The 14,570-nt window shown below is 43.0% G+C and overlaps 1 protein-coding gene across 1 annotated transcript in view; it reads left to right on the top strand.

The window, feature by feature from the left end:
• The window catches only part of myo15aa (myosin XVAa), a 33,747-nt gene that overhangs the window by 13,836 nt on the left and 5,341 nt on the right, over positions 1 to 14,570 (top strand). Inside the window, exons 31-64 of the mRNA XM_031862433.1 lie at positions 1 to 73; positions 385 to 576; positions 940 to 1,052; positions 1,217 to 1,311; positions 2,453 to 2,588; positions 5,064 to 5,128; positions 5,262 to 5,399; positions 5,518 to 5,572; positions 6,109 to 6,271; positions 6,356 to 6,449; positions 6,544 to 6,664; positions 6,807 to 6,922; positions 7,139 to 7,198; positions 7,431 to 7,506; positions 7,641 to 7,756; positions 7,933 to 8,048; positions 8,297 to 8,438; positions 9,166 to 9,277; positions 9,411 to 9,485; positions 9,858 to 10,060; positions 10,179 to 10,303; positions 10,420 to 10,483; positions 10,636 to 10,708; positions 10,906 to 10,979; positions 11,125 to 11,207; positions 11,307 to 11,437; positions 11,538 to 11,659; positions 12,189 to 12,266; positions 12,478 to 12,574; positions 12,678 to 12,838; positions 13,207 to 13,340; positions 13,559 to 13,692; positions 13,878 to 14,011; positions 14,397 to 14,537. Coding sequence (XP_031718293.1) covers positions 1 to 73; positions 385 to 576; positions 940 to 1,052; positions 1,217 to 1,311; positions 2,453 to 2,588; positions 5,064 to 5,128; positions 5,262 to 5,399; positions 5,518 to 5,572; positions 6,109 to 6,271; positions 6,356 to 6,449; positions 6,544 to 6,664; positions 6,807 to 6,922; positions 7,139 to 7,198; positions 7,431 to 7,506; positions 7,641 to 7,756; positions 7,933 to 8,048; positions 8,297 to 8,438; positions 9,166 to 9,277; positions 9,411 to 9,485; positions 9,858 to 10,060; positions 10,179 to 10,303; positions 10,420 to 10,483; positions 10,636 to 10,708; positions 10,906 to 10,979; positions 11,125 to 11,207; positions 11,307 to 11,437; positions 11,538 to 11,659; positions 12,189 to 12,266; positions 12,478 to 12,574; positions 12,678 to 12,838; positions 13,207 to 13,340; positions 13,559 to 13,692; positions 13,878 to 14,011; positions 14,397 to 14,537 — 3,812 coding nt within the window. The remainder of the gene's footprint in view (positions 74 to 384; positions 577 to 939; positions 1,053 to 1,216; positions 1,312 to 2,452; positions 2,589 to 5,063; positions 5,129 to 5,261; positions 5,400 to 5,517; positions 5,573 to 6,108; positions 6,272 to 6,355; positions 6,450 to 6,543; positions 6,665 to 6,806; positions 6,923 to 7,138; positions 7,199 to 7,430; positions 7,507 to 7,640; positions 7,757 to 7,932; positions 8,049 to 8,296; positions 8,439 to 9,165; positions 9,278 to 9,410; positions 9,486 to 9,857; positions 10,061 to 10,178; positions 10,304 to 10,419; positions 10,484 to 10,635; positions 10,709 to 10,905; positions 10,980 to 11,124; positions 11,208 to 11,306; positions 11,438 to 11,537; positions 11,660 to 12,188; positions 12,267 to 12,477; positions 12,575 to 12,677; positions 12,839 to 13,206; positions 13,341 to 13,558; positions 13,693 to 13,877; positions 14,012 to 14,396; positions 14,538 to 14,570) is intronic.

The raw sequence follows: 14,570 nt of genomic DNA, 5'->3' as shown, positions 1-14,570 counted from the left end.
GAGGGTCATTCTTGTGTCCGGCTCATTCCTGGACCAGTGGAGAAGAATTAGCAGGGCACATACTGCGTCACAGGTGATGATATCTCATATTAAGTACAAGACACAAAGGTTAAACTGATTTATTTTCTGTATGTTCAGCTCATGGCTCTGCTACTTGTAGTTGTATGTCCTATTTTTTTGTTTATGCATTAAATGTGAATAACTTCTTGAAACCTTCTGTATTTTTTTATTCTTTCTACTCAAACCTTCGTGTCTTATTTGTATTTATAACTCATTTTATTTAAAACTCCAGCTTCATGATATTCATTTTCACTTTAAATACAGTTATATTGTACAGCGCGTAATGCTTTGAATGCGAGGTATTTGAAGTGTGTGATCTCACAGGGGAGTGTCCGACTGGTGGAGGGGGAGTTCTGTTCTGATGAAGGAGCACGGCCAGTGGGTGGAGTTAGCGGGTCACGACTATGTGATGGACCTGATTGCAGACCTGGAGCTTCCTCCTGACTTCCCAAAGCAGAAGAGCTACTTCATCATCAGCACCGACGACCCCGCCAGAGTCCGAGCAAACGCCGGCCTGTCAGTACACAAAACACAGGCAAATACATGCTTCTAAACATATTTTAAATACCAAAGAAATTAATTTACCTATTCCACATTTTCCTCTCCTCACCTCTCTTTCTCTTCCTTTCTCCTCTCCTTTCATGTCCGCTCCTCTCTTACTTTCCTCTCTTCCTCTGCTTGTCTTCCTCTCTCCTCTTCTCTTTTCTCTCTTCCTTGCCTCTCTTCCTGTTCCTCTTCCTCTCTCGTCTCCTCTCTTCTCATTTCCTCTCCTCTGGTCTTCCTCTCTCCTCTTCCTTTCTCCTCTCGTCCTGTTCATCTTCCTCTCACCTCTCTCCCCTCCTTTCCTCTCTTATTTCCTCTCCTCTCCTCTCCTCTCAGTGCTTTGTTTGGCAGTGGCTTTGAGTCAGATGAGGAGCTTCCTCCTGCCTTTCCTCTCCGTAACAGCAGACCGGCCTACAGTTTGCCTGACTCTGACGGTTACTACAGCCACGGTACACAAACACACACAGAAAAGTCCTCAACTTTTCTGCATGCATCTATCAATATGAATATGCACAACAGCTAGTGTAGAAATCTATTGTATCTGCAGACAAGGTCAGATGTGAGTCCTGTCCTGAACATGTTTACAGCTACTCTGCTGTCTGTCTGTGTCCAGTAGAGTCAGATGCGTTCAGTGACGGTCAGACTCAGAGAGGAATGGACCGCTACCTGGACAGTCTGTTTGACCCGGTGCTGTCAGACAGCAGCATAGTAAGTACTGACGAGAAGCATCACATCCTAAACATACTTTCCCTCCTGCTTTAGAAATACATAAACGTGGAAACAATAAGTTGATTAATCAATTAGTTTGTTACGCTGTAAAACATTGCAGGTGTAGGGAATGAATTGACTTCGTCGTGATTTGCATTGTTTTCATTATTATCAGAAGAAAACAACCTTTTATTGGCTAATCAATCTAATTATAAATTGGGAATAAAACATATCAAAACACGAAGGAAATTCTCTTAGGTCGCAGCTCTGAAATGCATAAAAAACTGTCACGTCATGCTCCCTCCACCTGATCTGCCCTCTGAGTGTGAACAGAGCGGAGTGCTGATGGATGAGTGGAACATGTGATCACTGCTTCTGTTTGTGTATGAATGGAGCAGACAGGAGGGGTGATTAGGTTACTGAGTGACCTACCGTATTTAACTGCAACAGCAGGCAGCACTCGTGCACGGCTCTGTTCTGTCAGTGCAGGTATGTTTAATGTGTTAATTAGGGTTCTCATGAGTTGTATTTTCATAAAATAGTCCTCGAGACCCTTTTTGATGAGACGTCTTTGGTTTTTATTATCAGCCATCAATGAAACAGTGTGGGTGGTAACATTAGACGTTTCTGAAGTTTGAGAAGTTTGAGCTTCTGCATTCGTTGACCGCTGCTCACGCTAAGGTCAGATAACTGCTGCTGCTTGAAATGTAAAACACCTCACTTTAAAAATAAAGCATTTTGTTGTGGTAAATAGCGATTTGTTTTTTTGTGTTCAGGCAGTGGGATTTGTTATGTTGCAGAAGCGTTTGTTGGAGACTCGTACCACCTCTTTAGGAGTTTCTGTCACTTGTGTGTGTGCTGGAGCTTCTCCTCCAGTGTGTACGGTACTCATGCAGAGTATTTAGTTCCTATATCTCTACTGACGCACTCACAGAGGGTCTGAGTCAACCAGTACAATACACTCCACTCTTGTTCCCTTAGTCTCTCCTTTTTCAAACACACACACACACACACACACACACACACACACACACACTTCTCTTCCTACTCTTCATGTATCTCAAACTCCGCTTTCTCAACATCTCCAACGGTCCTTTTCCATCTGCTGAATCTCTGTTACCTGTTTCTCTCTCGCTACCAGGACATGGAAAAAACTGGAGGTTTGTCAGCAAGGATGAAGGGAGGAGGAGGTATCGGCATCACAGGAGGAGGAAGAGGAGAAGGGGAGAATCAAACGATCCCCAGCCGGCCGTATCCACCAGGAATACATCCCGGAGGTAAAACACTCAAGTTTGTGTGTGTTTTCTGTTAGTTACGTTTAATGTTTGTGCAAATTGTTTGTCTTTCTTTGGATTTGTGTTTTTGTTATTTAGATTTATGTCTTTGCTCAGTGTTCAACTCCATGTAGTCACAGATTATTTTTTTACTCTTCTTTTGTCTTTCATTTTTTAGTCCATGTTTTTTATTTTCTCGTCATTCTTTTGTCCTTTTTCTCTCCACTGACATCAATAATTCAGCTCTAAATAATTCAGTGATTCAGTTCTAAATTGGTTTTAAATCCTCTGCATTAGTCTCAGGTTGACAAATAGTTAGATGGATAAATATTCTCCTGAATGCTGGAACCAGTGCCAAGTTTCAAATGTTTTGGGTTACTCTGTTTTCAACCTTCATTCCCTCGTCAAAGTACAGATATAAAGCAGATATATAAAAGGCAAATAATTGAATGCTTTACCACAGTGATAAACTTGTTCAAATGGTTTTGTGGGCCGATAGTCCTGATGGTGGCGCGACAGCAACCACCAAGTTTAAAACGTTGAAAATTCATAACAAATCAGTCGCATGTCTTTACAACTTTCACCAAAATGCAGACCCAAGTGAGCAGAAATGTTTGTATGTTTCTACTAATTAAATTGATCTCCTCCCACATTTTTTGCTCAGTTGACACAAGACTGCATTCTAAACCTTCAGTCCTCCACAAACGATTCACACAGATTTTTGAATGACCAAAAATTGAGCCCTCAGTGCATCAAAACGTTTTACTGATTACAGCTACTGCAAATTCTCGCTAAATACATCTCTTATGTTCAAAATGTTCATATTGTGGTAAATGTAGTTTGTTAAATTCCACAATTTTATAATACAAATTCCAATCTGACAGCATTTTGAATTCTATGCTCATGTAAGCTACTGCAGTGAATTAAATCCATCATCTTTAAACAGCAGTTTTTCTCTTATGAATCTTAAAATAGATTACAGACATCTCTTTGTTGTCTAAATGAAGTTTACAAAATTTTCTCTTGATAACTGAATTTTTGACAATAGTTAGAAATCTACCTTCACATGCACCCTGTTGATTGCCAGGTCATGAGGTCATGCTAATGTCCACTCAGACATTATGCTGGGTGCGTTACAGACACATGGTTTGAAGGTTAAATGATAATTCCTCCTCAAAATACCCAACTTCAACTCACTGCTTTTTTATTTCCATATTGTTACAGGGTGAGGGCTAAAGTGTGTCAGTGACACTGACCAGGACTGAGGCGTAAACGTTCAGGTGTACAGTTCATCAACATTAAACTGTAGCTTAGAGGCTCAAATGAGCAGCCTAACCTCATAGATAATGCATGGACAGCCATTCACTGTAACCACAGATGACTCCTTTACTCTCTATAGGCGTCTGTCACTCTCATTCTCTCTCTGTTGCCATATCTTTTCCAATGAAAGCAGCTAGCAGCACTCGCTCCATAAGTAGCTAAATCTAGAGAGTAAGTCGCTAAGTTGGAAACGGACAGTATGTCCCTTCAGGCCTCCCTCCAAAGCCACTCCCCCAAAATACTCTGATTACGCACATTGAGTGCAAAGTGCGATCACGCAGACAGGCAGGTCGTCCAATCATTACAGTCCTTCCGACAGCCACAGATCTACAGATTCTTGTCATTGCATTTGATTTATTGATTGCTGTCCGGATGTGATGAGAATTTCAACAAAGTGTTTTTGAAGAAGATGACCAACCCTAGCTTTAAATCCATGTGAAACAGAGGCAGAGTCCTGGAAGCAGCAGTGTTTCTAACTCTTACAATGTTCCCTGACCTGTCGCTCCTCAAGCGGTGCCAGTGCTTCCAGTAGCAGGAGGAATGATGCCGCCCATCCCTGCCATGCCAATCCCCTCCCACCACCATCACCACGAACAGCACCAACACCAGCAACATCAACAACAGCAGCAGCAGCAACAGCAGCCTCAACCTCAACCTCAACAACGGCCACAACAATTCCACCAATACAACCTTCCCCAACACCCCAACAACCAACAGACTTCTTCCACTGTCACTCCTTCCACACGTGTAGCACCCAACCCGTCGCCCACTCGTGCACCCGCTGCCGATAGAGATAATGTAGCATCCCACGTCACTGGCGTTCCCGGCCTGCCGGCGGTGCCCTCGCTCCCTGTCACGCCTGCGGTTCCAGGCTTGCCTGTGATGACAGGTGTGATCGGGTGTGCGTTCCAGCATGTTTGGCCAGAAGCATGTTGGCATTGTGGAGTCACAATTTGTGTGTTCGATAAAAGTCCTAAAGAACTTCTTTATACCTCGCATTTCATTGTGAGGTTGTAAAGATCCTCTGTGTAGTTTGTTTGAAGAGGAGGAGCCTACAGGGTCTTTTGCTGTGAGCTGTGTGTGTTTTTCTACTGTTGTTCTGCAACAGAATCATCTTTACTAAATGATGTCTGTGTTCTTATGTTTGTACTTCTCTAGGATCGGAGCAGACAGTACTGACTCAACAGCAACAGGCCATCATCAACCAGCAAGCTATCATTCTGGTTTGTCTTCTTATACTTTTTATGGACAACTCTGATATTACTGTTGAAGTATTTTTGTGAGTTGCATGAAAATATATGGTATGTGTGTGTGTGTGTGTGTGTGTGTGTGTGTGTGTGTGTGTGTGTGTTGCAGGCCCAGCAGATGACCATGCAGGCCATCGCGATACAGCAGCAGATGTTGGCTTCCTTCCCCCCCGTTGCCCCGGCGTCCCTGTCCCCACCCTCACATTATCACACACACCTGCCACAGCGTTCACACACAACCAGCCCTGTGAGTAAACACACACACACATACACTGCATGAACACCTGCCAGCATGTATGCAAAGATGGAAATATTGTCTTGGAATAAAAACGTACTCATCTGTATCACTTCCTGTTTTTCTGCAGACCAAAGAGAGAGAAGAGTCGCCGTACAAGTCTGCTGCTGTTCAGCGACAAATGAGTATGTTTCACACTCTCGGGGTCAGATTAACCTGCAGATGTGTTGTGTGGTTAGAATGCCCTGATTACAGTGAAGCTTCAGGATGCCCCATGCTTTTCTAGCTGGGTTTTTTAAAACTAAAAGTTACTCAAGTACTCCAACAACACTGTAAAGAATGATGTTGATGCATTGTGACTTTGTGATTTGATTTGATTTTTGTTAAAAAACCCACTGCATCAAATTGCAGGAGGTCTTCAAATATGACTTTAGGGGGTGCCCTTGAGCTTTAGGGATTAAGACGCCAACTATGAACCACAACGTCCCCGGTTTGAGTCTGACTGAGGATCTTTGTTGCATCTTTCTCTCTGCATTGTTTTCTATTATCTCTCTACTGTCTGATTACTGTCGCTGCCCTTCCCTCATGAAAATTATTGAAATGCTAGCACTGATACATGCCCACCAACATATTTATATATTTCATTATGGAACTAGTCCCAAAATTGAATCCAACAGCTGCTGAATTCAATTGTTAAACATCTGCACATCTGATCTAATAGAAAGTGACATTCCGGGTCCAACACGTGGCCCCCCTCCTGAGGACGTGGTCCGATCCAGTGCAGGTAACACAGAGCGCATCGATCCCAGCCACGACATCAAAGACATCATCAAACACCACCAGCCTGCTGACGCAACAACTTCTGCTGGACCTGCCACACAGAGGTAACACGCTAATGATTTCCTAGCAAAAATATTAATGCTTGTTATGGTGTGTCTAATAATTTGTGTGTGTGTTTGTGTGTGTAGGAAAGGTGATGGAAAGATGTTTGGGAAGAAGTCAGACCCACATGATGAAGCTATGGAGATCCTTAAAGATCAGATGTCAAACCCACCACAACCGGTACCCCAACTCCGCACCTACCACACACACACATACACATACATGCACTTCCACACAAACTAAAATAATATCTGACTTTTTTTTATTGTCTCAGACTCAAAGGAAGCCTCAATCCTTCCTACGTAAAGAAGAGGGAGGACTTAAGGTTTCAAAGACGACAAAGTCTCGCCCTGCGGGGCCAACTAGCTCGAGCATAAGCCCCGCCCCTCCTCCAGGTGATCTTTTTACACACTAATGTGACATCATTCCCCAGCAATAAACAGCAGAATGACAGAAAGCTCTTGACTCATTTCACACATGCATGTGAATGTGTGTGTGTGTGTGTGTGTGTGTGTGTGTGTGTGTGTGTATTTCTAGTCTCTAGAGAGTTGCCAGTAGAGAAGGAGATCGTTCAGACTCAACTCCACAGCAGGACAAGTGATCAATATTATACGTACTCCAACGTCCCGTGGAAACTCTACATGAGGAAAGAGGTGTGTTTCATGAGCATACACAAGCACATTAAACATGAGTGGACAAAAATTATCTATATTGCCCTAAAATCTAACAAATGGCATGCTGAACCACACACTGTAAGACATGTTGTATCTTCATAGATCTACTTGTGCTGAAAATGTAACAACATTCCAACGTTTTAATATCATCGTGTTGATTATTTAATATCAAAATTAATATTTCCATTCATGCAGGTTTTCTATCCTAAAGAGACCTTCAACAGTCCACTGGTTCTGGACCTGATCTTCAGACAGGTTGATTCATGTATTCATTACTTATTTACATTTACTTTTTACGTTTGTCATCATAGCAAAGTCTAGTTTATGGTAATTATGCTAATGAGTTAGATGGATTTCTCTATGGTTTCTTTTCTCGAAACACTTTAGGTACTTTAGGTATGATTGACCTTTGCTTCAATGCCGATACTTATTCACAGCAGCAATAAATGATCCCAAAGTGATTTTTATTCCTGATTGTGTCCTGCAGGTTGTACATGACACCTTCTCTGAGGCCTGCATCCGAATCACCCAGGAGGAGAGACAGAAGATGAAGGCTTTATTTGGTAAATAACTTGACTCTGTGATGTAATGACTCATAGACCCTACACACTATACTTTTCAACATTTACAAGATGTGAAATACTTTTTCAACTCTCTAGATTTGATAACTTAAACTCCTTCTCTGTGTCTTTGACAGCTGAGAACAAAGTGGACCAGGTGTCAGGAACGCACGACGAGAACGCGAAGAAGAAAGCGGTCGTCATGGCCAGAGACTTGTGGGAGATTTACTTCTCCCGCCTCTTCCCAGCCTCTGTGAGTTCTGGTCTCTTTCTTGCCATATCGGAGTTAAACTGAAAAGTGCCGCCATTCCCTCTCAAAGCAGCCTTCAACCTTCACTCGGTTTAGATTTTATCGTGTGTCTGTGTACTCTATTTCATGTGATTGTGTGTGTGTGTTTGTGTGTCTGTGTGTGTGTGTGTGTTTTCCAGGGTAGTGTGGGGACAGGTGTGCAGGTGCTGTCTGTGTCTGATAAAGGCATCAAGCTGCTGAAGATGGTGAGGAGTAGCTCTGCTTCAGACTACTTCAGAGTGCTGAGGCCTTACAGGTGAGCCTCATAGTCCGCCTTAGTTCTTGAACACCAACTAAACATGAGAGGAGGGGAACTTTGCTATTCATAGTTGTCTTGAATGGGTTTCTATTCTCTTTAAAGTCATAATTCAAATAAAATGAACCCCAAAAAAGTCAGTCGAGTGACGTTTCTTTCCAGCTGTCTGTGTCTCGTGCGCCAGTGATTTGACCCGAGACCCCTGTATGTTGACTTCCTGGTTTTTTCACACATCACTTCCTGCTCAGCTACTCGGACATCCTGTTCGTGTCGATTCCATCTAAGAACATGCTGGAGTTCAACCTGACCAACGAGAAGCTGATCCTGTTCTCGGCCAAGGCCCCGCAGGTCAAGCACATGATCGACTACTTCCTCACAGAGCTCAAGAAGGTCAGAGGGCGTCTGTGTGAGTGTGTGTCTGTTGATAATACAGTTATTCATGCTGAAGAGTCTTAAAACTCAAAATGTTGCTCTTTGTCACCATGTTTGGACTGTTCTGTATGTCCACTTTTCAGCAGTTGGAAGTGCAATTGTTTTATTTATTCAGTTGTTTTATATAAAGGAGAATACATTTATTTCCAGAGGAATGCAGTGAGTGCAATAAACAACGGGTTAGACAGAAAACTATTGGTAAGAGATCCATATGGCAGGTTAAACAGATAACAGATAAAAACAAAAGATGTTAAAAGTGATGCTGAGAAAGAAATATAAAATAAAATGTGAGGATGACAGAACAATATCTTTCAAACAATAATGGAACAAACCAGCTACACGTAGTCCAGTCTTTCACTACTAAAGCTCAACAGTTGTGAAAATTTTGAGTCTCAATCCCAATCTGAGATAACCCTGATGACACCGCTATGACATCACCGGCGTTACTTTCAAAGGAGACTCCAAGCGACAACCTCCGGGTCTGAAAAGTGAACCCAATGCGGTTGTGTCTTAAAATTGCATCCTCTGTAATGGCCATCAGGGGGTGACTCCTCTGGTTGCAAAAAGAAGTCTGATTGTATAGAAGTCTATGAAAAAATGACTCCTCACTTGATTTATTACCACCGTCTGTGAACCACTGGGGATTATAAAGCATGTCTTTGTCAACATGTCACATCTCTGTCAGGACTCAGAGTACGTGGTGGCGGTGAGGAACTACGTCACTGAGGACAGGACGCTGCTCAGCTTCCACAAAGGAGACATCATCAGACTGCAGCACATGGATGGGCTGGAGGCCGGTGAGACGTACACTCAAAATCACTCAGGCACTGAGGACTGTATCTCTGTGAGCCATGTACAGTATGTCACTGCTTCTCTGTGCTTCACGCTCTGTGTGTGTGTGTCTATGTGCATATGTATGTATGTGTTCAGGCAAACATTACGGCTGCATAGTGAGGAAGAAGGTCATGCTTCTGGAGGAGCTAAAGAGAGACACTCCTGAGTTTGGTGGGTTTTGCAGGACCGTTACAGCCTGGTGGGATCTGTTGTGTGTCTGTTTGCTGTCTAGTTTAGTATTTTAGTCGAGCCTTATTTTCGATGTCCTTGCCTTTTTTTTATGTCGTTGATTTAACTGAACTTTTGTATGCCTCAAAAGCTGAAAAACTTAAAGTGAATATTTTGTTTTTTCTCTTGTTAATTGGACACAACAGATTATTTGAAGAAAAAACTTTGGGTTTTCTGTGTTTTGCATGTGACATTTTTGTTGTTTGTTTATAACACTTGATGAGTTTTTTTTGTGTTTTTTATACGAGACACTTCGTATAACTTCTGGTGTGTGTATGTGTGTGTGTATGTGTGTGTGTGTGTGTGTGTGTACAGGCTGGCGGTTCGGGGCTGTGTATGGAAAATCTGGAGCGTTTCCCAGCGAGTACGTGCGTCCTGTGGCCGCTCCAGACTTTCTGGTTCTCCCTGCTGAGCGCGTGGAGCCTCGAGACAGACAGGGACGAGTCGCTGCATCAGCTGCTATTGCTGTGGCGATGGGCTCAGCGGTAGCTGCCCATGAGCTTGACCTCTCCACAGAGGTGCAGACCAGGAAGTTTTTAACTCACATTACATCTGTATTTTTCTAAACAACCAACACAGAAACATGATGCTTATTTTTTTGCTTTGTATTGCTGTGTGTTTGTTTGTGTGTATCAGGCAGTAAATGAGATGTATGGGGACAGTCTGAGTGTCGAACTGGACGATCTGCCTCTGCACAGCGGCCAGTACCACATGGCTGAGTTTGCCAAGAAGTACTTCAGAGAGGCGCAGAGGAACAGAAGGTCAAACACACACATGCTGCCAAAAATATTGTGAAAATATGTGAAAGTATCATGGACATGTCAATGGGCATTTACACATGCACAGATCATAACTGCTGCCTGTGTTTTCCCCACAGTGATCATAAAGCCAAAAAGGGGAAGGAGGGCAGGGACCCTGTTGACATGGTCAAATTCTCCAAGGTAAAACAGCTGAGTTTGCTTCAAAGCATTCAAAAATGTCTTTGTATTCTGTAACATGTCTTCTTCATTTTCAAAGATGTTGTCCATTGTACCGCTGCACAAATACATTACAATACAAGACCTGTTTCCTTGTTGTGTGTTTGTCCCTCCAGTCTCCGATCCAGGAGTCTCTGATCGACTTCTCAGACGGCGGGATGAACAGACTGGCTGCCGACATCTTCTTAGGTGAGAGTAGAGTAAGGAAAGGAGGGATGGGTACAGATAGGGGGTAGAAGAGGAAGGTACAGAATTTGCTGTTGTAGAAAAAAAATACAGTTCCCAAAGAATGAGAGATGGAGGAAAAGAAAAGGAGAAAGGAAAAGGAGACTTCCCTTTTTTTCTGTTTTCTTACTAAATTTCTTTCCTCATTGTTTTTTGTCCAGGCATAATGAAGTTCATGGGAGACTTCCCACTGAAAGGTCAGACTGAACAGGACCTGGTCACCACTATACTGAAGGTACACAGGCAAACACACTCTCTTACATATTTGATTGGCTTTTAAAATACTAAGACGATAAACAGATTGACTTACAAGTGATGTATCTAAGTGAAATTGAAGGAAAACATCAACGACATTGTTGTCTTCAATGACATGAATCTAGTTAATTGGGGACCATGGCCTGATAAAAGATGAAGCCTACTGCCAGTTGATGAAGCAAGTCACCGCCAACACCAGCTCCAAACCGTGAGACTCTTCAACATTTTACATCACACACTGACTGAGGACTTCTAGCGTGGCCGTAGAGAGGCTTACATTTTACAGCTGTGTGTGTATTCTGTGTAGTGACAGTTGTCAGAGAGGATGGAGACTGCTGTACATCCTGGCAGCTTTCCATCGCTGCTCTGATGTCATGAAGCCGTTTCTGCTGAAGTTCCTGCAGGATGCCTGCGACAGCCCCGGGATGCAGTACCAAGGTAGACAAACCAGCCATCAAGTCCAATGAAAAGATGCTGCAGCCCATCAACAACCTAACACATCTCAAATCATAACCGATGTGCTGCTCTTAATTCACAGGTGTTGCCAAGGCATGTGAGCAGAATCTGAGGAGGACTTTTCAATATGGCGGACGTATACAGTATCCCAACAGCATGGAACTCAAAGCTATGCTGGTTAGTCTCTTAATTCAGTCATGCAGCGTTCTTTAAAGGGCTTATATATGGAAAAATGTGCACCAAATCTAAAAGAAAACACAAGCAAAAGACTAATAATGTAATGATTGCTGTGTGCTTCATAACTTTGTTAAATGTAATAGATATGTTCCTCTGAATGCATCAAAAACAGCCATAAAAGCCAATGTTACATTGTCAATATATGCATGCAATTGTAATGTAATGAGATGTTAGAATATTTAATGAAAAAAAACATTTAATTTACAATTCAGTAGATTTTATTTCAGCTTACTTGTCTTTATCATTTGAGCTTTATCTTTGTCATAAACAATGTATATCGTATCATAAATTATGCATGAATGTTTAGAAGTTTAAGTTTTAGGATTTGTTAACTTATACAACACTAATTAGACTACAGTAGTATTGATACTTTTCTACTTAAGGTGTCTGTCGTGTTAAAGTGTGAGTTTAGCAGCTGCTCTTAGTAACAGCTGTACACTCCATGCTGGTGTGAACTCGTATTACGTTTCTCTTCTGATTGGCTGTTTGTGTGCAGGCTGGGCGGAGCTCCAAGAGACAGCTGTTCCTGCTGCCGGGTGGGATCGAACGGCACTTGAAAATCAAGACGTGCTCCGTGAGTGATGTGCACACACACACACACACACGCAGGCACGCACGCACGCACGCACACACACACACACGGAGTGAAATGATCAATTCTAAAGAAAAGCATCATTGTATTGTAGCCTTGTTAGACCTGAGTGTAGATTTCATATTGGACAGAAAACAGTTGCTGCATTCGTAGATCAACATGACTGCAGCATTGCTGAATTTCTTTATTTCAGGTTGCCTTGGATGTCATCGAGGAGCTCTGCTACGAGATGGGACTTCACAGGGTGGAGGCATTGGATGAATACGCCGTCTTTTTGGTCACACACAAAGGTTTAACGAGGATCTAGCGCATCATAGTACAAACCTACAATGCAAACACTCTTGATATTGACCAATACACTACAGACATTAATCAAAGTGTGTTTCTGTGAAGGTCAGAACGTGCGTCCCCTGAACAAGCGTGAATACATCCTGGACATTGCTACAGAGGCAGAGCCAGTGGACGCCAACTACAGTCTGTGGTTCAGGAGAGTCATATGGAGTCTGGCTCTGAAACTCGACAACGAGCTTTATGTCACCATGCACTACAATCAGGTAAAGATCTATGAAATGAAGCCTATGTCCTGTTTCCACTCGAGCTAATCCGGTCTGACGTTTTGGCTCATATTCTTCCCGTGTGGCTGGTTTTAAAATGATTTAGACATGGAGGTACATTAAATATTACCTCTATAGGCCCGTTGGCAGAATTTCTGTCCGACGTTCTCCATTGGAGGACCTGATCCACGCCTCCGTGTTGTTAGCTTGACCATCAGCTGATGTCAGCTTTGCCATTTGTGTGACAGTGGACTCACTTCAACTAGGACAGTCTGACACACACACGGAAGATGTGTCAAGATTTTGAATTTCCTGTCACAAAATGAGCAGTGGCATACAGTAAAGTAAACTCTGAGTCTCTTGTGAAGGTGTTGCCAGACTACCTGAAGGCCTTGCTGAGTGTGGTTCCTCATGGTAAGGCCAGTGACCCGCATATGCAGCAGATCGCCAGACTGGCTGCCCTGCAGCACCGTGCCAAGGACACCGTCTACCTGCCCACCTTGTAAATACCGTCTACATAAACATACACACACTTACTTTTTTATCTAGCAGTGTCAGTGCTGTGATCTTTCCTGTCAGTTTCACACAGCTGACCCTCCGTACACAGATGCTTACAATCACCCACAAAACTTTATTTATATTTATAAACAAGTTTAATAAATTAATTTATAACTGCTTCCTCTGATGTACCACCGGTTTGCTTTTTGTGTGTGATTGAAGGCGTGAGATGCAGGAGTGCATCCCCCCACAGTTCTACAGCAAACAGGGTTCACAGCATTGGCTGAATATGGCAACTCAACACATGCAGCAGGTCCAGCCCTTAAACCCAAACCAGGCTCGTGCACAGTTCCTCGGTAAGACCACAGCTAGATATAAATATATGTAGATATAAACGGCTTAGTTACATTGAAGAGTAATGAAGATAATAATTGTTTTAAGCTGCACTTACCTGTCGTGTAGCTGCTTTTCTTCAAAATAAGTGACTCTTGGGTTGAATGTGCTACCGTAGTAAAAGTGACCCATCCTGTGTTTGTCCCAGGTCTGGTCAGTGCCTTCCCCATGTTCGGCTCCTCCTTCTTCTACATCCAGAGCTGTAGCTCCGCCTCCATCCACGCCCCGTGCATCCTGGCTCTAAATCTGAACGGACTGCACTTTCTTCACAAGGATACTCATGTATGTTACACTCACTCACAGTCACGCATACAAATCATCCACTCAAGCACAGATTCAGTCTGTGTAACGTCGCATGATTCACATTCAACAATATGGCAGCACTCAGCTGAGTGTTTGTAACAGCATTCATTGTAAGCTTTACTCATTTAATGTCGCCAAGATCAATTTACGCAAAAAAGCAAACTTCTGCAAAAACAGAATTAGTCCAAAATACAGAATTTGGCTCCCCCTGTTGGTCGTTGTGTTCGCTGTCTGCTTTTATCTATTGAATCCTGTATTGTGCATATCTCTCTGTCAGAGTAAGATTGTAAGTTTTTCATTGCTGTTTGTGTGTGTATTCATACATATATTTGTTTTGTGTGTGTGTGTGTGTGTGTGTGAATAGGAGGCCATGGTGCGTTTCCCTCTGAAGGAGGTCCAGTCAACTCGCACTCAGAGGCCGACTTCAGGCTCCAGTTATCCGTATGTGGAGATCATGATCGGAGACCTGCTCAACCAGCGCATCACACAGCTACAGCTGGAACAGGTGTGTGTGTGTGTGTGTGTGTGTGTGTGTGTG

The sequence above is a fragment of the Anarrhichthys ocellatus genome, unplaced genomic scaffold, assembly GCF_004355925.1.
Source record: "Anarrhichthys ocellatus isolate YVR2014 unplaced genomic scaffold, GSC_Weel_1.0 scaffold26, whole genome shotgun sequence".
Classification (NCBI taxonomy): domain Eukaryota; kingdom Metazoa; phylum Chordata; class Actinopteri; order Perciformes; family Anarhichadidae; genus Anarrhichthys; species Anarrhichthys ocellatus.
This window is presented reverse-complemented; position numbering and strand designations above follow the sequence as displayed.